Source organism: Tenrec ecaudatus, chromosome X (assembly GCF_050624435.1).
Source record: "Tenrec ecaudatus isolate mTenEca1 chromosome X, mTenEca1.hap1, whole genome shotgun sequence".
Classification (NCBI taxonomy): Eukaryota; Metazoa; Chordata; class Mammalia; order Afrosoricida; family Tenrecidae; genus Tenrec; species Tenrec ecaudatus.
Window position 1 is genome coordinate 49,805,928 of NC_134548.1, and position 24,641 is coordinate 49,830,568.

The following is a 24,641-nucleotide window of genomic DNA, read 5'->3' on the forward strand; positions in this document are numbered from 1 at the left end:
TAGCCCTCAGCAAAAGGCAAAAGTAGCCATAAGCATTGCCCACAGTATAGCTACATGATTCACAGAAATATTTGAGGGAATTCATCTTCTGAAAGCATTTCCAATCATGCAAGGAAACTATGGTTACTGGACTCAATGAAATTCCTCAAGACTACACAACTAATTGTCAACTAATTTAAGAAAATAGTTAAGAATCACGGAAACCTGTATACTAGGAGTTGACAAACTGTGGCCTGTGGATCACCTCCAGCCCAACACTCTTTTTTGTATGCCCCATGCACTAAGGAAAAAGTGTCCATATTTCAATGATTGGGAAAAAAACTCCGAAAGAAGGATATTTTGTGATATGCAAAAATTAAATAAAATTCAAATGTAGTGCCCATAAATAATGTTTTATTGAATCATAGTCACCCATTTATTTTCATACTATCTCTGGCTCCTTTCTGAGAGAGTTGAGTAGTTGTGACAGCAACTGCATTGCCTGCAAAGACTAAAATACACATATTTACTCTCTGGTCCTTGAAGAAAGACTTGTGAGCCCTGCATGATACCATTTCCTAGAGACCTCCTTCAGGGACACAAAAGGAGAAAGGCCATCTAGATCAGGTATATGATTATGGTTTTAAGGGTCTGCAGATGATATTTATTTAAACAAGCAGTCTGTAAAAAACCTCTTGATACTTGCAAGTTGATCGCCTTTGCTATAAAGCTCTGACAAGAAGAAATTAGGTGAGTTGAATGGTGTCTGCTTTGTCATGGGGACTGTATTATAAACTCAAAACCATTTGGAAGAGCTTAGACTAAAATGATGGTTGCCTCAAGCACCTGTCTTTTTCCACAAATTTCTTGAAGTTCTTCCGATGAGGTGTGGCCATGAGCCCGATGCAGGAGCGGAGAGAATCCTCTTCAGATCCAAAGCCATTGTAAGGTGGAAATTTCCTTTCTATTTTTGGAGGAGGTGGAGGCCTGCATGGAATTGGGGTAAAGTCCTCTGTAACAAAACAAAGGCAAACATCAATATTTTTTTTTGGCCCTGATCATGGTTGTTTTGAAAGGTCTGTTATGTTTTGAAGATGAACATGGAGATTTTTGTAGACTATTTTAAACTTTCAAATAAAACAGCAAAATCCTGTGAGAGTAGGCTCAGAAATGTTTACAAAAAAACACAGAATTCACTCAATAATCACCACTGATTCATAACAACAACAAAAAGGGCACTGTCTATGTTGAATTAAGTAAACATTTATCCTTTGACATCACATCCCCATTTTGGAATTTTTTTATTATTATTCCCTGATTTTTCCAATGATATGAAAATTCAAACTTGAAATTTTATGCCACCCATTCCACATTTTAACCTGTAATTTAGTCCTCTCCTATCTTTTGTCAACATTCACTAATAAAATTCCTTTCCAAAACGGACTCCTATTTCACCTTTACCCATGAACTTAAGCTTCGTCCCCTGTGAACACTACCCCCACCCTTTTTTTTCCAACTCCACTCTAGGATGGGTCCCTTCACTATCTAGTTGTGGGGGGGAAAGATCTTCTTTCTTCTCGTCAACCACTGTTCAAAGTTATTCAAAGAAAAATGCTGCAATTTTACTAAACCTGATGAGGACAAAAAAATCTGACAAAATAGCCAACTCCGTACTCCCTCAAAAGGAGATTAGGCTAAGCAGTGCTAAATGGCAGATATTGTTTATCATACTCATTTGCTTATCATTTATTGATTCCTTATCCTTTATTTACAGGAAACAGGAATGTAAATGACCAGGAGTTCTCATTAGGAACCCTGGTGGTGTAGTATTTACACTTTGGGCTGCTAACCTCAAGGTCTGCAGAGTGACCGTCCCAGAAACCCACAGGGATGGCAGGGCCGCTGGGAGTCAGCATCCACTCAGTGGCAGTGAAGAGGAAGGAAGTTTCATGGGTTCAAACATGACCCCAGTGGTGAGGATGGTGCAGGACTGGGCAGCGTTTCCTTCTGTTTTACATAAGGGCTCTTTGAGTGAGAACCAAGTGGAGGGCACTTAACAGCAGCAGGAGCTTAAGGTGCCCCTTTGTCCAGCCATACATCTCCAAGAGCTAAGAGTGCTCAGGCGAGCAATAACATGTGACCTGACCTACCCAAGTCACTGTGTTTGGTCCACAGCAAATGGCAAATCTTGAATCTTGCCTAAACTAACACAAATCAAACCCAACACAGAATCCACTGCTGAAGTATACCGTAGGTATTGCCAATCATGAAAAAGAGAAATTCTTTTTTTTTTGAGAAATTCTACATAAGCAAATATTTCCTTTTCTGTTGTCATCATACTAGGAGAAAAAATGTGCATCAATTTTTCACTGAAAACAACCCAGGCCCTTTAAAAACAGAGGGACTTTTTTGCTGATTGATCAATAAGTTAAGGGTTTGAAAGCCATTTATAACTCTGATTTAGAAGCATGTTCAGCTTTCACATTTCCTCAGACATCCTAGTAGCTTATGTGTGAAATCTCCTGAAGTATAATTCCCCAAAGAATGGTGGTTCCATCTTAACAGAAACCTCTCACCAGAAACATGTTCACGAAGAGCGTGGCATTAAGTATTTCTCCCTGGCTCGGGAAATGGGACAGCCAATCATCAGGTACAGAAGCAACTCTGGGGATGATTTTCATGGAGATTAAAAAGAAAGCTCAGTAATGAAGAAGCAGCCAACTTTTAGAATGAGCAGAAATGCAGTAAACTCCTGTCATTGCTGTTACATATCAAACACAGTCCAGATTGATATTTTGAATTATGGAAGAGAATCATAGGGCAGGCAGGGTGAATTCTCTAAGAGTATTAGAAGATTGAGACAAGATCCATTTTTTATAAGCAGAGACATACATTTGCATGCAATCTGAGCAGTTCAACCAAAAGTATATCTATATTGAACTGCAAAGTCATTAAAAATGCATCATACACCTCCAAAAAGTACAGGTTCCATAGCACATTTGTTTTCACAAGAACTTAATTTTTGCAACAGCAGTTAAATAACAAAAGAAGCAATCTAGAGCTGTCTTTCCTCTGCACCTACAGTGCCATCTAGTGTATAAAAGCTGAAAACTGTTCCACGCTATCACAGCTGACATACACAATACCACATACATCTTTGTGGACACCCTGGTTCAGAATCCAAATTTAAATTTCTTTTCACTGGGTAATACACATGCATTCACAAAACTTTCAGCACAGACCTGAATGACAGCTTCCTATCTGTGGTCACTCACCATTCCAGCATTTCAGATGTTGCAAAACATTTGTTTCAGAAATGGGGGGAAAATGTACTTTTGTATTTTCCCAAAATGTCTTTTAAACTGGTGCTCTGGTAGTTCTGGAAAGGCATCTGCCTTTCATAGGATTTGATACCTCCAATTCCATGTGATTTGTAAGATCATCAACAAGAACTTGATTTTAGGTTCCACGTTTGTAGAGAAATATTTTTAAAGGAACCACGCTATTGCTTCATGGTGATTTGCTCTTTGCCATCTCAGCTGGAAGCACAACTAGAAAAAGTCGGACATTCACTACCGCATACTACAATGATCTCTTACATTCTAGTAAACCAGAGACAGACTGGGAACTTGGGGATGCTCTTTGAGATCCAGAGTGTCAGGTTAGTAAAACAAAATGAGGCACAGAACTTTGGAGTAGGGTCCTTACCAAATGGAGAGCACTCCAGCCCAAGCTTCATTCACCTCAAGGCAAATTTGCTTCTGCTTACACCCAGGCCAGAGGGAAAATTATTTTTGGTAGAACCTATCACTTTAGGCTCAAATAATTAGTCAAATCATATAAAGGAGGAGTCATCTATACCTCAACCTTATTTATTTCATAGGTGAGGTGAAAGGGAGTTAAAATTGTTAGATCCATCAAGGCCATGAGTTTTGACCAGAAGCAAATTCTATCCATTTTGCTGCAAATTCACATCAACAACCTGCATTCATCTTGGATTACCTCTAGCAGTAAGAAGTCATAGATGGCCCAATGACTCCCCCAAATCAAAGGTGTTTTAAGATATTTGCTCAATCTTAATCTCTGAATAGCTCAGTGTGTTCAAAAGCCAGAGAAATATATGGCTTTCTCACAAGTTTGGCTGCCCTAACCTTATAGATAGAAAGGCCTCTTAAAGACAAAGAAACAATAGCCAAAACAGGAATTCCTGCCGAAGAACAGTCTGCATTCAAATCCCCCTTTCAAAACAAACACCTGCTGGAGTCCATGAGGCCTTTTCAAACCTTCATTGCACAGAAAAGACTGTGCATTGCCCATCCCTGTTCATCCAGATAAAACAGTGAGAGTGACATGCTATCGCCCATGGAGGAGCCGGGGACAGCAGGATGACAAAGATACCCAGTGGGCAAGTCACTGAGGAAGTCTAAGGAAACCCTTTCACTTTAGAATCCTTAAATGCACAAAAGAGTCTCTCATTGTTTGGAAGCCAGGTCAGGTTTTACACAGGGGTTCAAATCACTCTCAGCATTCTATCAAATTCTACTTGTATGAAATAGAAGGGCTATCTGTGCAGTGTCTGTAGAAGACGCTCACTCCTTTATGCCTGCCTGTTATTAAGAGACTAGTAATGTATTCATCTCTCCAGCACTACATTCATTTTCCAAGATGCAAAATTTATAGTCTCAAAATCAAACTGACACACAAACATCAACTTAATGTGGGCTTTATGGTAAAAGGATAGAATCAGATAATGTTTTTGGAAGCTTCGCTATATAATTAACATAAAGGTAAGCTTTCCATCGTATGACACAAAAGAAATTTTTTCCAATGACCCACAATTTTATATACAATGGGACTTCAAATCATTCATGGAAAAATCCCACTCTCTTTTAATTTAGTTTTTCCACAAACCTTTTGAAGCCTCACTATATTTTTCTCAAGTTTTCAAGTCTACACTGAAAACATCGATTATAAATAGATATCAACATTCATTAAGACCACCTTCTCCTCCTTAACCCTTAGGGCATCAGCATATCAGTTTGTTTCACAGCTGGCAGCTGTTCTATAGTCTGCCACGTGCACATACCTGATGACCTCTTGTCCACAGCTCCCAAGTACACCGGCACTGCCAACTAATGGACACCAATTCAGAAAATTAATTAAAATAAGAAGCCACCAAGTTGACTCCTGCAAGGCCCATGCATTTGAAGTAATCTGGTATGCAAATACAGTGGAAGAAATTCTCTTGATGAATATAAGAATGAAATTGAAAATCTTTTTTTCTTTTGAAAGCTCTTTTTGTGCCTTCTCCTGTAATATAAAGATTCCCAGGAGGCCAGAAATACTACACAATAGGGACTCCAAGACCCATAAGGCGGGCCATATCTCATGCTGGAAACAAAGCACCTAGTCTTTAAAGCTGTGCTTTCTTCTAGCTTTGATCTCATCTCAGGAAACTGTGCTTATATGAAACTCCAAGTTTCAGAGAGAAGTTATACAAATATGCACCCCCACCCTCATCCAGCTCAAAGTCTCAACCAACAAAGACAGTTTAGGAAAAGACCAATATACTTCCTAAATATAGATAAAAAAGGCCTCTACAAAATATTAGCAAACTGAATTCAACAATACAGGAGTGTAAAAAAGAAGACTAGATCAAAAACAAGCAGGAACTATCCGAGAAATGCAAGGCTGCTTCAGTATTCAAAAATTGATCATTGCAACAATTAGTCCAGTGGAATAGTGTTATGCAAATATCCCTCTCCATGATCCTGAGGCCAAAAGTACTAGATACTACCTGATTACCACTCCCAATTGCTCTGAAAGGGATCATCGTAGAAGGTCCTAGGCTAAAGTGGAAGAAAATTGTGGAAGAAATCTCAAAACCATAAAAAAGACTAAGCTTACTGGTTGGATAGAGACTGGTTACACTCCTGAGAACACGGTGCTTAGTACACCTTTCCGTGTGAAAATAAACTCAGCTCAGTGGCACATATTGCATATTTTTTACCATAATAAAATCAGCCAGGATAATTCAGCATATTAAGAATATAATGAAGAAAAATGGCATGATGTGATCATATTGATACCAAAAGGGCATTTGGTAAAATCCAACATTGACCCATTACAAAAACTAGAAATAAAAGGGAACTTCCTCAAACTGAAAAAAAATATTGTCTATTTAAAAATCTACAACAATCATACTTAATGGTGAAATATTGAATGCTTTGCTCCTGAGGTCAGAAAGAAAACAAGCATGTCTATTCTTACCACTCCTGTTCAGTATCACATGTGTTAGCCAGTGAAATAGGTAAATGAAAGAAATTGAAGGTATCTCGGTTAATAGGAAAAATGAAGGAGTCCTTATTTATAAATGATAAGACAATATACTAACATTTTTTAAGTTGAGCTAAGTCCATTGTGACTGGTTTTTTAAAGTTATTTTAGTACTATTTATAATTTTACATACAGTAAAATGACTTCTTTTTGTATGTATGATCCATGATTTTTAACATATCTCTTGATTTGGCCATAATTGCAAACAACATTAAAAAATATTTCTACCACCTGCAAAAATTCTCATGGTATGACTTCTCTTCTTGAGTCCTACTTTTCTAGCAGGTCAAATAAATGTAACCTTTCAGATTTACTTCTGATAACACAGCAACTTGCCTTTGAGATCCATCCCAGTTGTTGTATTTATTAATGGTGTGTTCCTTGTCCGTGCTGAGTAATATTCCATTCTTCAGATATAGCACAGGTCTCTTTTTGTGTCCATTTACCCAGTGAAGGGCATTTTGTCTGTTTCTACTTTTTGCCAATTATGACTAAAGCTACTGTAAACATTTTCTATAGGTTTTTGTGTATGTGTTCACATGCTATAGGGTAAACCCTTGGGAAATGGTATTCATTTGTATACACCTTTATGTTTGATGGAAAAAATTATTCCATGTCATCCAGTGAGTTCATGTGACGAGACACTGCCCAATCCTGCAACATTCCCAATCCTGCAACATTCTCACAGTCATTGGTATGTTTGAGGCCACCGTTGCAGCCACAAAGTCCATTCATCTCATTGAAGGTCTTCCTCTTTCTTACTGACCTCCGACTTTACAAAGCAGGATGCCCTTTGCTAGAGACTGGTCCTTTCTCATAGCGGTTTAAGGACATGAGATCAAGTTTCACCATGCTAGCTTCTAAGGAGCACCCTGGATGTACTTCTCTAAACACAGATTCATCCCCTCCTTTGCAATTCATGATCTAGTCAACATTTTTCACCAAAATCCTTACTCAAAGGCAAAAATTATTCTCCATTCTTGTTATTCATTATCCAGGTTTCACATGCTTACGAGGCAACCCAAAATACCATAGCTTGGATCAGGCTCACCTTAGTCTTCAAAGCGACATCTTTGGTGTTTACCAATTTATTTTCCACTATTTAGTGAATAATTTATTAAAGTTTTTTGCAGCAGTCTTGCCCAAAGCAATATATCTTTTCATTTCTTAACTATAGCAGGTCTTTAATAAATCAATGCTATTGGTTTTAATTCTGAGCTGAGCTAATCTGACCTGAATATAATTGATATCTAAGAGGAGAGAAGTTGGATACCTGATTGAACAGAGAGAACTGGCCCACAGATTTCTTGTACATCTCAAGTAAGTATTATCTACTATGATAAGCCCAAATTAAATGGAGATTACCATTTCCATCTCAATTGCTCAACCACATTATGAACCCTATATGATGAGGGACAGAGGGCTGTAAGAGAAAATACAAGTCTCTGGCATTTGACAAACTTAAAGTTCTAGCTACAGGACCTTGGACAAGTTAACCCTTTCTAGACCTCAGTGTCCTCGGAGTTAAAATGAAAATATAGGCCTACCCTTGTGCAACGGTTGTTAAGAATGAATGGGACAAAAAATTCCCAGGAGATAGCAAATGCTCAATAAATAATAGCTCAATAATAATAGCTTGTGAGCTTTGTATTATAAACTAAAAACAAAAAATTAGAAAACAAAGAATCTAAGTTTTAAAATGTCATTTTCTAGTTTACATCGGTAGCACTTACCAATTCCAAATTTAGTCTTATAATAATACTTCGTATATTCATCACAATCACAAAGGAGCACTTTTCTTCCCCATACATTGATGATGTTTCCTATGGCGAGGTCACTATCTTTGTAAAAATTCTGGTCTAATTTACCTAGCTAATAAAAACAAAGGAACACAGCATTGGTACCACAGACCCTGCAAGAAATAAAGGCATCCCTCCCCAAAGGAAAGATCAAAAAGAAAGCAGGCAGTCATTGTTCTCTTAAACCATTTTTGCAATGTAGTGTTTGTGAACAGCAATGCAATGCATCTACTGATATACATGTTTGAGCATATTATTTAATAATAAATAGTCCGGTGCATGTTCCATAGATTTAATTCACAATACGCCTCACGAAAAAAGAGTATGTACTTCACCCCACAGTTCAGATTCCAGGGAAGAATTCCAGTGGAGAAGAGTAATAAAAGGGGCGGTACGTTCCTCACCTTGTATTTATCCAATATGTAACCTTCCACTCGAGTCGACGGTAAGCCCCCATACAAATTGAGAACCACCTGATTTGTTAACTGGCCTGGTTGGTAGATTCCAGGTGGGCCGCACTAGAAGACAAAATCAAAGCAACCTGCGATATAGCTGGCCTCTCACCACAAAAATGAAGTCATTAAAGAGTTCAAGAAGATAATCTGCCTCACGTGGATTTTCTGTCAGACCTATACATCCATACCCCCTATAGGACAAGGTCCACTCACCTACCTACCTTTCCAGGCTCTGAGTAAAGCCCTATCCTCCCCTTGGCCCTCCCACCCTATTGATTGGTATGTTGCTAACCTCTCAATGGCACTTTGCACAGGGCTAAACCACCTTTTGTGATTGTCTATTTACGTCATCGGCAGTCACCTTTTCTCTCCACTCACCCACAAAACACCTTGAGGAAAGCCTCGTTTCTTCATTCTGCTTAGCCTGACCTTGAGTTCAGCAAATACTTGATGGCCAAGAAAGGCAGCGGGGTAAGGAGCAAAGAACAGTGGACCAGGGTCAGTCTCTCACAAATACGGTAGCCCGGGCAAAACCCCTCTGGCCTTGGAGGTGGATCCAAGCAGGTGTGTGAGCTACAGGAACCATCTTAATTAGCTTCTGTCAATTGGCGGTGATCAGTTTATCGCACCCACATGAGTGAGCTGAACCAGGCCTCGTATGTGTGGCATAAAATGTTAAGTTTAAAAGCATAAATTATATGGGAGTTGGTGTAAGCCAGTCACAGAAGGTAGAACAAAAGATTTGGATGCAAGCTCTCTCCCTTCCCCACTAATATCTACAAGGTTTGGGGCCAAGTATTTATCTTTCCAGAGTCATTTGTTTAACTGCAACAATAGTACTTATTCATTCCTTTCTCAAAGGATGTTGTGAGTGTCAAGGCAACACCCACTCCTATTGTATCTCTCCTCCACGAAAAGCTAAGCTCCATGAAGCAGGACGTAATGCCTTTTCTTTCTCACTGAAACCCAGAGCTGGCACACAGTTGGCACCCAATAAATATTTGTTGAATGAATAAATAAAATGAAGTAATTCATGTGAAGGCACACTGAAAATGTCAGGTGTATCATTATTATTTTATATTTAGCCTCTTTTTCAAAGCCAATCTTAAAAAAAGAAGGCTTCCTGGGCATCTCCTGCCTACCTGCTGTGCATTACCCAGCGCCCCCTCTGGTACAAATGCTGCCTCCCCCTCAACCACCAAGCAACACAGCAGGGCCTCTGGTGGTGGGCTCAGTGAATCTGGGAGGGCCTAAGAGAACCAAATGGCCAGCAGTTGTTTGCATCAGAAATGAGTGGGATATTATTAGCCTTTTCAGTAACACTAAGAATTTAGTAAAAATAAAAATCACATGAGAACTAAAACATTGCACTGAACTGTGGGAGACATTTTTATGTTGTCATGTGTTTATAGGTCCTGGTTGAGTGGTTTTAAAACTAGATGACCCCATTCAATTTGCACAAAGACCTCAGGAGGAAAGCACTCTTAACACCATTTTCGAGAGGGGGAACTAGACTCAGATAGGTTCACTGGTTTGCCCGGGTTCACACAGCTATTTAAATGTCAGACTCACAATTCTAACCTAGGTCTGTCTTTGTGTCATGTTTGCTTCATTAATTTACATTGCTCTCGGATAGCCATGAGTATTTGTAGAAATCAATCCATCCTTCTGAACAAATAAAATTTAAAATCTGATTGCTGTTAGGCACTGGCTAGTTATTGCTTTGTTGACACACTCAGAGGTCACTCATATGTGTTTGTTTGGATGTCTTTGGGAGGGGGGCATATGTGTGCACTAGTATGTGTGTATGTGTGTGTGTAATTGGTATTCCATATCCGTGGGTTCCACATCTATGGATTCAATCAGCCATGAATTTAAAACATAAGGGTGCTTCAAAAAGTTTGTGGAAAAATGAAATCAGTTTTCAATATTTTATACTTTATTTTTGGACTGAAGTTTTTCTGTATTTTGCCAGTCATTGTTATTGTATTGTTTGCTCTCTCTTTGTGTTTTGCATGACTTCCTTTCTATGACCTCCAGGAGAGGTAAATCTATAGAGACAGCAGCTGCATTAATAATTACCTAGGGGCATGCCAGGAGAGGGTGGGGCAAAGGGGGAGCGAACAATAAGATGCGAAAAAAGAAAATGTTCTGAAATTGACTGTGGTGATGATTGCATAACTCCTCTTAATAGGATTGAATGATTAAATTATATGTTATGTGAAACATATGCCAATAGAACTAACAAAAAAAGTAATGGAATTTTTCCATAAGCTCTTTAAGCAGTCTCATATTTGGGGTGGAAGGGGTGAAGCGGTCAAAGATGAAGAAGGAAGGCAAAGTACTGTCTACGTGGTATTAGGAGCCGTAGTGGCACTGTGAGACAGCACTGGGCTGCTGACTTAAAGGGTGGCAATTCAAACCCACCAGCTGACCTTTGGAAGAAAGATTAAGCTGGTTGCTTCCATGAAGACTTATAGTCTCAGAAATGTTCTACTCTGTCTTACAAGGTCACTCTGAGTTGGAATTGGCTTAATGGCAGTAATTTGGGGATTTACACTGTATTAGGTGTTAAAAGAAATTCAGAGATGATTTAAAGCAGACAACAAGATGTGTACACTACACTATTTTATAAGGAACTTGAACATCTGTGTGTGTGAGAGAGAGAGAGAGAGAGAGACAGACAGACATAGACATGAGATCTCCTCAGTAGGCTTCAGAAACCAAAAGCTAGTGCCATAAACCAAGGCCATTAACAATTATCTCACTAAGGATACACTTTAACGCTCACCAAACTGATTGTAATGTCAATGATGCATTAAGAACTTGCTTCTTGAATTTGACTTTTTCTTTGACGTGCTTTAATCTCATCATGTTTCAATTCCAGTTTGTAATACCCTCTGTATTACTTTCATAGATTTATGTTTATAAAAAATGAAACCAGTTGCCATCAAGTCAAATCCATTTTGTCCCCATGGGTGCGCCACAAACTGCACCGTGGAGTTTTCAAGGTTGCGAGCTTTGGGAAGCAAATCACAAGCCTTTCTTCCAAGGTACCTTTGGTGGGTTCAAACTACCAACTTTCTGTTAGTAGTTGAAGACTTAACTGTTTATGCCATTCAGACACAAAGTGTCTAAACATTTGTACTAACATATAATAATTGTCATTCCATATTCATGACATCGCACACAGTGACTTCAGTCTTTCTACCCACCAGCAAAATTGGAAAGTGGCTCTGTGTCTACTTCTCACCTTGGGTAGCTTTTTTCTATGGAGAAATAATGACGAAGCATCCCGACCTGAGTTGCGTGGCAACAATTCTTTTATTTCAATGGTATCATCAGCCAAAAAATAATGCAGGATGAGTTCTCTCCGGTCCCCAAACAACGAAGTTGTGTCATCCCACACACCGAAGAAACGTAAAACATGCTTATCATGCTCAAGGTACTGTCTCAGGGAGTTTGAGTACTCATAGGGACGTAAGGGCTCTACATGTTCAATCTGCAAATGGAAAAACATAAATAAGGTTTCTTGGCCTTGAATCTGTTGGCTGAAAGCCATCGCATGACTTAAAATTTTCTTTTCTATCGAGTATTCTGTAATTTTTTTTAAGTTTTCAACTGATTGTGACATACATGTACATATAACCATTTTTAAGCATAAAAATTCAGAAAAGCACTATCAGAAAGTTTTTAGTATTAAGGAATATTTTAGTATGCTATACATATTCAATGGTATTTAAAAACTAACTTTTCTCAGTTGAGGATTTAAAATTATCATTTAAGGATAGGCAACCTACCGTGACACAAATTAGAAGAGTAACAGTCTCTGGACAGAAGACATCATTCTAGGACGATGGAAATACTCTGTATCTTGATTTTTTATGTTGTTTACATTTTAAGGCAGCGATCACCTAATATTTGTACACTTGAATCTATATTAATTATGTGTTGACCAAAAGGACATCATGTGTCCTTTCTATGGAAATACATATCTAAATATCCTTCTTACTCATTCCAGGATCTTTATGAAAGGAAAGAAGAAATATATTCAAGGTTTCATTTTGCTAATAAAGCTTGAGGTACTGAGGCTATGAAAGCCCAGTGGAAACATGAATAGAGCAAATGGAGGCCTTCTAGATCAGTACAGAAACATTGTCTTGGCTTGGTTCTCCGCTCAAGGAACTAGTAGATTGGTAACTGTCATGATACATGTTTCCCCCTTCTCTGCATATTCTTAGACCTGTCTTAGAGCAAAACTATGTCCATCCTATGTGACTGTAGATAAGTAAGACATAATTATTCATTGGAAATGGTGACTCTTTCTGTGCAATTTTACTGGTACATACTTGAACTTCTTTATCTCTCCACCTCAGTCTGGGTTCAGTCTCACTCAAAAATAGGGGAAAGACCAGGTCACCTCAGTCTTATCCAGGTTACTGAAATGAAATCATAGAACCACTACTGCCATTGATTGAAAAGTGTTTCTTTTGAATTATAAGACTATGAAATGGATTATTGATTACATACCATTGTAACTCTTCTCAGTTTAAGGTAAATTGCTTAATTTTAACTTTATATTGCTAGGCAGCAAACACTAGATAAGTAAATGAAAGCATTAATCTAAAAGCCTCCTAGAAAACTCCTAATTTTCCACAGATTTGATATTTGCTGAAGGATTTTCTTCCTAAGGGAATAAATACAAAAATGATTTGACCAATCTGAAAGGAAATTATTAAATACATTCCTTGGCTGTTATTGGTACTTATTTTCAATTCTGGGCACAAAACAGACTTTTATTTTAGAAACCAGTGGGATGCCACAGTACTCTGTGTATTTCATGTATGTCTTATCATGCAAAATCACTATCACATCAAACCAACTGTTAATGAGTACAGCTATCTACAGTGAATAGGAATTCATACGGGCTTATTTCTTTTATGTTCTTTCTGCTTGGTCTAGGGATTTTGTATTTATATGGACATTTTCATCTAAAGCATTAGGATGAAATATAAATAATCCCAAGCCAAAAATCATCTTGCATGCCAAAACATGAACATAATGCCACAGATATTCTACTTTACATATTCTAGAAACAATATTATTTATTTATCAGCAGTCTTTGTGTGTCTACAGCATTAAAGAATAATTCTGCTTGAGCTTGAATAGTATGTAATGGAAAAGAAGTAACAGCTGGGTGATCCTACACACAGCTTTTAAAAAAACAATCAGAGGAGAATTTTATTCTAAATTTTCTAAGTACTTTTTCTGAAAGGAAATGGATCGCAAAGTTTAAAAACCATTTAAAAATCAAGCAAAACTAATTTACATGGATAAAAATGTGAACAGTAAATACTCCTAGATCGGAAGATTTACTTGGAAAAGGCAAGAGGAAACTTTTGGGGAGGATACAAATTATATCTCAATTTGGGTGTAAGTTACATGCATTTTAGACTCCTCCAGTTGTATACCTGATATCTGTGCATTTTACTATATGTCATTAAAGAGAGAAGGGAAACAGATGCCAACAATAAAAATCATCCTAAGAATCCAAAAATTGGGGATCAAGTTCCAGTAAGGTGACTGAATAACTGAGTTCCCCTATGACAATATACTATTCCTGTATTTGGATTTTTCTTCTGTAACATAAAATTGGGGTCACTGGATCATCCAAAACCATATAAAGGACAACAGTAATACTAATGGCCCTCCTCCCTACATAACTATGGTCAGAGTTTGAAGACAAACATCCCTTTTAATGAGTATACATTCCATGCACCAGATCATCTCTGCACCCAATGACACCCGCAAAGGAGCTAGGAAGAAGAAAAGGGTGTACTGAAAGCTTGGCTCAGTAAATTAGCCATAAGACACTAACATTTTCCAAAATTAGGATGAGTGCAACTACAATTTTTAAAAATATAAGCCAGGTAAGTGTTGACCCAAATCTTTTTTTTTTATCATTTGTAAAGGTGCCTTTATTTCTCTCATACATATTTGGATAGTTCTCCAGCCCTCCTGTGGGAGGAGTGATGCTGAATATACATCATGTGTTCCAAGGTTATTCTTTGTAAAAAAGTCATTTGATTGGAGGCTCGTACAATGCTTATTACAATCCATACATCCATCCATGATGTCAAGCACATTTGTACATTTGTTGCTATCATCATTCTCAAAACATCTGCTTTCTACTTGAGCCCTTAATATCAGCTCCTCATTTTTCCCCTCCCTCCCCGCGCCCCCCCATGAACCCTTGATAATTTGTAAAGTATTACTATTATTATGCCATGTCTTATACTGTCCGATGTCTCCCTTCACCCACTTTTCTTGACCCAACTCTTAATATTGTCAATAACTATACAGCTTATCTTGGGTTCCTAGAAATTTTCCCACCTCTGTGACTCATTGAACACTCTTCTGGCCTGGAAAGGAGACTCACCATGGAGGAAAGGATGAAGAGGACAGAGAAGTAGGTGGGGAAGAGAGTGAGGGGTCTCTGGCGCTGACACTACCCTTCCCTCTAGCCCAATGGGGCACAGAGCATAGATTAACAATGGCCCGACTAGCTCATTGACACTTGCCTCAGGGATGCTAATAGCCTTTACTGGCTCCCCAAAGGAATTCTCATTCTGAAGGCCAAAACTCATCATGAATGTATTAGCAGCTTACCATTTTCCGTTTTTTCATATAAGGATCTTCTGGGCACTTTGTGGGTGAGTTTAATTTCACACCTATTTTCTTCAAAAAGTTTTTTGTGAATGTATCACAGTCATAAATCTTGAATTTCCGGCCATAAAACACGACGTCTGTGTTGATATTGAAATGATACACATTATAAAACTGATCATCATCAGGAGGTGGGAGACAAATCCTATGACGTCGGATAGAAGTCCCTATGGTATGAAACAGAATAAAGTTATTTTATCACTAAGCTAAGAAGGAAGAGACTACCACATATCTCCTATACAATTCTAAATTCTCTCTTCCCAGTCTTAGGAGCAACATTACTGTCTACAGTCAAACTAAAAGGGAATCAGAGGGAACATGGGTGTTGAGATTGCTGAGCCCGGCATATTGTTAGCTGTTTACATGATAATCAGGAAGCACTGGGGGTTGGGTGGTGAGGAAGATAAGCAGTGTGACCCAATGGTCCTAGCCCTGCTATTAGGTCTTTTCCCAGAAATGCGTGATCATTTTGAGCCACCAGCGCCCAATGTGACCTACAGATTCATCATAAAAATGTATAATCTGGGAGGAGGAAGCATCCAGGATCTGGGGGAAAGCTGTGTTCTCCTTCTCCCAACTACCATGATCTGAATTCTACCGTGTAGGACTGGATAGGGCAGAGGTTGTACACTGGTGCATATGGGGGCTGGAGGCACAGGGAATCCAGGGTGGATGATACCTTCAGGACCAAGGGTGTGAGGGGCGATGGTGGGAGAGTGGAGGGTGAGTGGGTTGGAAAGGGGGAACTGATTACAAGGATCCACATGTGGCCTCCTCCCTGGGAGATGGACGGCAGGGGGGTGGGGGGAGGGAGACACCGAATAGGGCAAGATATGACAAAATAACAATGTATAAATTACCAAGGGCACATGAGGGAGGGGGGAGCGGGGAGGGAGGGGAAAAAAAGAGGACCTGATGCAAAGGGCTTAAGTGGAGAGCAAATGCTTTGAGAATGATTGGGGCAGGTAATGTGCGGTTGTGCTTTATACAATTGATGTATGTATATGTATGGATTGTGATAAGAGTTGTATGAGCCCCTAATAAAATGTAAAAAAAAGAAAAGAAGAGAAAAAAAAGAAAATGATTAGGGCAAAGAATGTACAGATGTGCTTTATACAATTGATGTATGTATATGTATGGACTGTGATAAGAGTTGTATGGGCCCCTAATAAAATGTAAAAAAAAAAGTATAATCTAAGCCACAGGTTTCCAAACACATTTGGCTACCAGTCCCACTGCAGGTAAAAACAAAACAAAGCAAAGCACCTCTCAGCGTCTTCCTGTCAATTAAAAGCTCGAGTCCTCTAACCCATTATCCAGGACGCAGTGTAAGTATCTGTTTCCGTAGCCCTCCTGGGTTGTTCCAGCGGTCTCCTAGGAATGGAGCCACTCACTTTGGGAAGCACTGCTGTACACACTTTAAAAGCTTATAAGCTTCGGTATGGTAGGTTCCAACTCTGTGCTTTACAGCTTTTAATAAGCATGAATGATTTCAGGCTGTTCTGAAGCCTTGTGGAATCTGCTTTCCTCTACCAACTTCTTCCTCTCTCTCCCTCCATTGGAAGGAGACTCATAGAAACCCTATATAAGGATAATCAGGCTTTATAAATCTCTACAGGGACAGATGCTTTTATCTGTCTCCGGCAGAGCAGCTTGTGGCTTTGAATTACTGAGCTTCTGGTTAACAGCCTATCTCCACCCTCCATCCTCACCAAGTGAGGGTTATTCGAGGTTACATAGTGTTAGCCAGTACTCTGGGTTCTGTATCTCATTCTACTTTATTTCAACCTTATGACCCTTTTCACTTCTATGAGAACTTGGACCTAAGATACCCAGGGATATTGAAAATAGTGGGTTAGCCACTGGTGATAAAATGGTTCCCTGCTTAGATGAGTGTACCAATACCATATTAGCCAAGTTACTCAATTGTCACTGAAACCTATTGTCAAAGAGCTGTCTAGAGCAGCGGTCTCAACCTTTTTAAACAAGGGGCCAATTCAGTGTCCCTCAGACCCGTTGGAGGGCCAGACTAGTTTTTTTTTTTTTTATAAAAAAACCTATGGACAGATTTCTATGCACACTGCACATATCTTATTTAGAAGTGAAAAAAACAAAAGGGGGAAAAACACCCAGCAGGCTGGATAAATGTCCTCAGCAGGCCGCATTTGGCCCAGGGGCCATAGTTTGAGGACCCCTGGTCTAGAGCCTGAGATTTCATCCTGCTTACAAACTAACAAGTTAGCCTGGCACAATTTCATGAATTCTGGTAATATAAGGAGATGCTTCGGTGAATGACAAAGGGCTGTTTATTATTCACAGTATTAACCCAAACCCTAATCATGCCCACTGCCATCAATTTGAAATCCGATACGCAGCAAGCCTATACAGAGTCTCATCTTTCTCCTGTAGAACAGATGTGGGTTTGATCCACTGACCTCATGGTTAGTGGTCCAATGCTTACCTGACAGCATCACAGTAGCCATAATACCAGCATTTTCTATACTAGTTTTCTAAGCCTCAGTTCCCACAGGGTGAAATAAACAAAGGCCAGGTAGCACTCACAATAGGTTACTTTACGAGAGGAATCCTAAGCTTAGGGTACCCACATCTTTTTTAATGGTCATACGCATGCCTACTTTTAGCCTTAGAGGGAGACATTATATTTATTATACTGGACAGTAAGCACATCTACCAGCTCTTCTGGAGGAAAACTATTTCTATCTTTCAGGACTATAAACAAGACTATTTTGCTCCAAAGCAAGAGGAACTAGGAATGGTAACAGTGGTTGCTCGTGGGTGAGGAGTGAGATTTATCTTCCAAGGTTATTTGCTCCCCTTTGAAGAGCTAGTCCAGAACAGAGAATTGTCATGCTTCTGCTTGCAAAAGGTACAAAAATGCAAACTACCCCTGGGAAATGTTCTCTCTGCACCTCTCACTAAGTCCTGAAGAGCTACTCTAAGAGCAAAGGAAAACACGAGCAGGAAAGTAGGACAAACTGAGACCCTACTGCTTGGATAAAGTTTGCCTTGACTGACCTCTGTGTGGAGGCATTTAGTATAAAGATATCAACCTATCTTCTTCATATTTTATATAGCACTGAGAATGTCATCTTTTCGCAAAGGCTAGAAATACTTAGAAATTATGCATTCTTTATTCATTACGGAGCATTTAATGAATGGCTTTATGTGCCAGGACTGTGCTGGGCTCCGTTCCATTATTCTACTTATCATCTTCTCATTCTGCTGAGGGGAAATTAACTAAAATCACTTCATCTTCGTTTCTTTGTAGCAATTTTTAATTAGTTGGCACATTAAATTAAAATAATAAAGCTATAAAATTTAGATCCCGTCTAGAATATATTTTCAAATGTACTACATACGGGATGATATAATTTGGTTGCAAAAATTATACTTCAATTAGCCTTTAAATTCATGCCACTGAAAACACCATGCAAATTATTTAAGCATTCTAGATTAGACTAAAAAACGTTGCCTACTTAAACACCTATAAAAAGAAGGCCATTTCAGGTATTTTCAGGAATCATTATAGACCTCTTTAAAAATGCTTATAGTGTGGCAATTTTTAAAATATAGAAGATCTATTCAACAGCCAGGGACCTCTTCAGAAATCTCATCCAACTTGCATTTGTTTTTCATTATAAAAACTCAAGTAAGCAACTTAGTGGTGATTTCTGTTTAAGTAAGATTTTAATAGGAATCCTACATTTGCCTGGGGGGATGGGCGGGGACTGGCTGACCCACTGGGCTTTTAAATAATGATGATAATCATCATCTTAACCTAGCATATGCTCTCATATGCATTTTCTCATTTAGTCCTCAATAATCGCCTGTGACAAGTAATGCATGTGATAAAAATACTCCATCTATGAATGAGAAATCCAGTGTTCAGAGTGGATAAGTGACATATGTTCCCAAAGCCACACCCTAGTAAATGGAGAAATAGATCGTGAATCTGTGTTTTCAGACTCTTAACTAAATTGCCTACTTTCTACAGTTTCCACTTAACTGCCTCTCTCACTGTACCGTGGCCACAAATGACTTAAGTGAATATGAAAAGAGAGGGTCAGAGGCAAAAGAGGATAGGAGTAGAAAAGCTGCCAACCACCAGGAAAAGTAGATAAAGATGATGGATATCCTCTTATAAAAGGGAAAAACAGCCTGTTTTTTCTCTAACAGTAAATTTCCCAGGTAGAGCTTACTTGAAAACTGCAATGATCTCCCTTCCAGGGTCAGCCCCATAGAAACCATCTTCCTGCCCAAAGTCCGCACAGATCACGTCCTGCCTCACACTCTTTCTGAACAACCCCATCGTGGGTTCCTAAGACTGTAAATTTTTACTGGAATAAACAGCCTCATTTTCTCCTGTGGAGAGCCTGGTAGGTTTGAACCACCAGCCTTGTGTTTAGCGGCCCAATGCCCAGCCTATAGTGCCATTAGAGCTCCTTTGTCTTAGCTTAGTCCCACACTTTTCTTACTAGCAGGGTCTCAGAAGAGGCCGTGGAAGTTCTCTGTGGTAAGAGAAATGAGTCTCAGCTATTCATGGGTTGGAAAGAGAAGTAAGATCTAACACTTAAAGAGGGAGATCTGAATAGCAAATCTAAAGTTGGCATATTTTAATAGGAAAATTAATTTGTAAACATTTAAAATGAATAATTGCATATGACAGAGTTCAAAAATATATTTGTAAGATCTCTTAACTGTGTCCTTTCAGTATTAAAATATGTATTTATTGGTATTTACATGCTTAGTGTTCCATGATAAATGGCAGGAGTTTGTTCTAGAATAGCACAGAAATGGGCAGGATGCTATGTCTTTGGCACATACTAAAGAGCATCTGAGATCATCAAGGTATATAAATAAAAATGTTAAAAATAAAACAACAACAGCAAAGCATCATATCTGTCCTTTAAATTTTCAGATGTTTATCTTTTTAACTGTCCCATAAAGACCATTTGGACAGAGGCCCAGCCATCCCAGGCCTCCTTTAAAACTCCTCCTTTTCTTCATCTGCCTGTTTTACATCTGTCTTTTTAAAAGCACTGCCATCCGATTATAATCTGAAAGCTTTAACTTTCTAACATTTCCCTATGGTTCAGATCAAAGTGACAGTATATCCATTCATGTTTAATGTGTTTTCATTTCAGTCAGTTGGGACTAGCCTTAGATCTTTGCTCATACCACTAAATTTAGTTTGTAGAAATACACCTTCTAGAATTAAGATTACACTCTCTACATCTTAATTTTGAGTATGCTAATTTCATTCCAGTAACAATGCAGACCTAAGGGAAATTCTGTATGTTGTTGTTATTGCTGTTGTTGGGTGCCACTGAGTGGGTACTGACCAATCGTGCCCCTAAGTTTAGCAGAATGAAACACTTCCTGGTCCTACACCAACCTCACAAACGTTCCCATGCTTGAGTCCATTGTTGCAGCCACTGTGTCCATCCATCTTTGTGTCACTCTATAGAGACAGGTATTTCCAGGTGACTGAATATACAGTTGGAATTACCACTTGCCATCATGTCTACATATGTACCCTAAAGCATAAAGACCCTTAACTGTGTCCAGTGATGATTGGCACGCTCCTTTCTCTTGTAGTCACTATTATGCTTTCACTAAAATGACTATTGAATTTTTATTGTTATCAAACATCATCACATCCTCTTTGGAGTTTGGGTTTCATAAGAACAGCCTGCCCTCTCCCCCTCCACACCCCACCCCATAACCTGCCACCTGTTTTGTAGCCAATGGTTACAAAATTCACAGTTCTGATTATAAGAAGAAGAAACAATAGCCCCGTGTGTCTTCCATTTAACCACTGATAAGCACCAAAGTGATAGAATCTTGAGTGCTCAAATGTCCTTTGTATTACAATTGCTTGAGTAGTTTCCTTACAAATGCCAGGTTCTGTTTCTCAAATATCCTCCAACAGCTCACCCTATAACGCTCCCTTCTTAGACTCATGCTGTTCCTTTTAATTTCTGTCTCTCTTTCCCATTTTAATCTGGGCATACATTCAAAGTACCACTCAGATGCCTCCTTGTGCAGTAGATACAGGCTTTTCCTCCACTCTTGTGATACCGTGTACGACCATGTCATTGTATTATGGCACAGTCTACATTATTTATCCTCCCTTCTTTCCTCTCTCGGTCCTTCCCTCCTGTCTTTCTTCCCAAATACATACTCCTTACTCATTGCACACAGCTGCGTGGATTACCTCTACTCTTAGAATCTAAGCTGCTGTATTTAATGGCAGGTCCCTTGCCAATACCCACCACCTAGGATTACTAGGGTTTCATAACCTAACCTGTAGGATATATTTGCATTTTTATGAAAAAAATTAGTATAAGAATGTGTCATGCAATATTTGGGACATAGCTATACTAACACTTATTTGTTATTTATCTAAAATTCAAAGTTAACTGGAGTCCCTCTTTCACTCTTTCTTCACTTTATAGCTCTAGTACCTAGTACCAATATAGTGTTATACACAGGGTCACTATGAGTTCGAACCAACTCACCGGCCACTAACAATTACACCATACAGTGCATATATGATTCTTGGGTGAGTGAATGACTCTTTTTTTGTGATTACATTTGATTCATCATTTCTGAATACTCTTTTAAAGTATAAGAAATACTACCATACTGAGGGATCAAAACAAGTCATTAATGCGTATCTGTGTTCTTAACCAAAGATGAACTAAGAATTATCTAGAAGCTGGTTCTTGACACCAGACCACAGAATTGGAAATTTGAGGGATGGATTAGAACATTCTGAACAAACCAAAATATCGTGACATTTTCCTTATTTCTACCCTTTCATTAGCATAGATCAGTTTTGACTTGGCAATTTTTATCAACAATTATTCTGTCAGACAATTCCAGAATTAAGGCTATTACTTAGCTTGATGTTAGCATTGTTATAACTACATGTTAACAGAACAGAAATAACATCTATAAATATATCTAGCCAAAAAGATGGAAATGCCCTGGGAAGAAATGAAAACAAGCCTTGAAGTGTGACAATGACATAAATATCTACATCTATATTTATCTATCTCCATATGTATATATATATGTATACACACACACAAACCCACTGCCATGTATTCCATACCAACTCCTAGTGAGTCAGTAGTGCAGTGTAGAACCATCCACGGTGTTTCCTACACTATAATCGCTATAGAAGCAGACTGCCACATTTTTCTCCTGTGGACCATTTGGAGGGTTCAGTTTGTCAAACTTTTGGTTCACAGTTGAGCGCTTTAACCACAGCACCACCAAGGCTCCTACTTATACCAAGGTCTCTACCAATAAGCATTCTTAAATATTAAACTATGTCATTCTGATTAGAAGCTATGTGTGACCGTGTGACTCTTTTAGCACTATGATAAGAGATACTTCTTTTGTTCCTAGATTATTCCAAATTCTCCCAACCTTAAAATCTTGATGTGAGAAGCAACAAAAAGGAGGGACAGAAATCATTCAGTTAGACTAATTTCTGAAGTATCAAGTCCAAAAGAAACAGAAACATCTGAACTCCCAGTTCATTTGAAAACAAATAAATAAACTGAAGTCCTGTGGCAGTAACTGGAACACCATTAGTGCCCAACATCTAAATGTCACCCCCAGCCTCTTCCCAGGCTCAAAAGTGCATGTAAAGTAGGCTCAGGAAGACACACGTGAAGGAAATATCAGCAACCTCATCCCGCTACGGTCTGAGCCACTGGCTGCCTTCTTTCTCCCCCCACCCCTCATCAATTTAATTTAGGAAAGCCTGAAGAAGGCATTTAAATTGTTTTCCAAAATACTCCCTAACCAAATAAAAACTCCAAACCAAACTCATTGTCATGGAGCTGATTCCAACTCATGGGGCTCCTATTTGACGGGAACAAACTGCTCCGGTGTAACTCTCCATGGGAGTAGAAAGCCTCAACTTTCTCCCAGGGAGCAGCTGGTGGTTTCAAACGGCTAACCTTGTGGTTAGCAGCCCAACATGTAACCACTACGCAACAAATTTGCCCAGAAAATATCTTCATATTAAGGATTTCAAGAGAGACTCATTTTGCTTTAAACAAAGCTTGATGAAAATTTGGTTATTTCTGTTGCTTTGCACACGATTTGTTAGAGTCCTCCAGGTATCTCTGCTCTACTGACAAATTCAAGTTTGTTAACTGTCATGATAACTGTGTATTCTACACAAATCCCTTGAGCTGTGTAGACATGCCCTGACCAATTTGAGTGAATCTGAAATTCTGAAGCTTGCAGGAGAGCCTTTGGAATTGTCTTTTGCTGAAGTATTCCCACTTCCCTCGAGTATCTACAAATAGCACTCCTTCTCACACAAATACGATATTCTTAAATTTTCCTTTGAAACCTGCTATGTGAGACTGGAAATCAAGAAACTGAGCAAACTGTAAAGTCTTAGTTAAAGTCTTTCCAAGAGATTCATATAGGTTGCACTTCATACTTCCTCCTGGATAGTTCACTAAGTTTCACTAGACAAGAGCCAGAAATATGAGTTTTCACTCAAAACATAGTAATAATAAAGCTTAAAGCAAATCACTAAAGTAGATTCGAGATGTTCTGTCATTTCCCATCCATAATTAATACAAAGTTGTTATAGTGGAATAAAAAAGAAAAAAAATTTAAAGAAAAAAATAAGCAAAGATTAGTTAAGGAATATATCAGAGCAATAGTTTCTATATTTATGTTAATTTATTATTAATTGGGAGTTAATACATATATCCTTCCATAGTTCAATCACATCAAGCAGTATGGTACAATTGCTACCACAACCAGTTTCCAAACAGTCTTTTCTTTCCTGGACTCCTTGACATTGTCTCCCTTTAACCCTGCTCTTCCCACACTGGACTCCTTAAAAAACATACCAAAACCAAAACAAAAAAAGTATAGCCATAAAGTCAATTCTAATTCATAGTGACCCTAAAAAAGCTTCCAAGGCTGTTAAGTGTTCACAGGCACAGACAGACTCATCTTCCTCCCATGGGACAGCTGGTGGGTTTGAGCCTCCAACCTTGCAGTTAACCTATCACACAATGTTACCAATGCCCCTTCCAGAAATCGCGAGGTAATCTTTTCCATAATCTGTAGGACATGAGACCAAAGGGCCAAAATTCAGTTAAAGGAAAGAACTTTCTGGCAATCATAGTGGATTTGTGTTTGATGCATGTCAAAAGATCTCTAGTGGTGCAGTGGTTAACCACTTAACTATTAACTGAAAAGTCATAAGTTCAAGTCCACCAGCTGATCCACAGGGAAAAGATATAACAGAGTATACTTCCATAAGATTTATAGTCCT

The 24,641-nt window shown here is 38.7% G+C and overlaps 1 protein-coding gene across 1 annotated transcript in view; it reads right to left on the reverse strand.

Annotated features, from left to right (window-relative positions):
* EFHC2 (EF-hand domain containing 2) overlaps positions 1 to 24,641 on the reverse strand; it is a 168,573-nt gene that overhangs the window by 96,803 nt on the left and 47,129 nt on the right. Inside the window, exons 3-7 of the mRNA XM_075539326.1 lie at positions 15,239 to 15,462; positions 11,823 to 12,071; positions 8,519 to 8,632; positions 8,049 to 8,187; positions 826 to 991 (exon numbers count right to left, since the gene is read on the reverse strand). Coding sequence (XP_075395441.1) covers positions 826 to 991; positions 8,049 to 8,187; positions 8,519 to 8,632; positions 11,823 to 12,071; positions 15,239 to 15,462 — 892 coding nt within the window. The remainder of the gene's footprint in view (positions 1 to 825; positions 992 to 8,048; positions 8,188 to 8,518; positions 8,633 to 11,822; positions 12,072 to 15,238; positions 15,463 to 24,641) is intronic.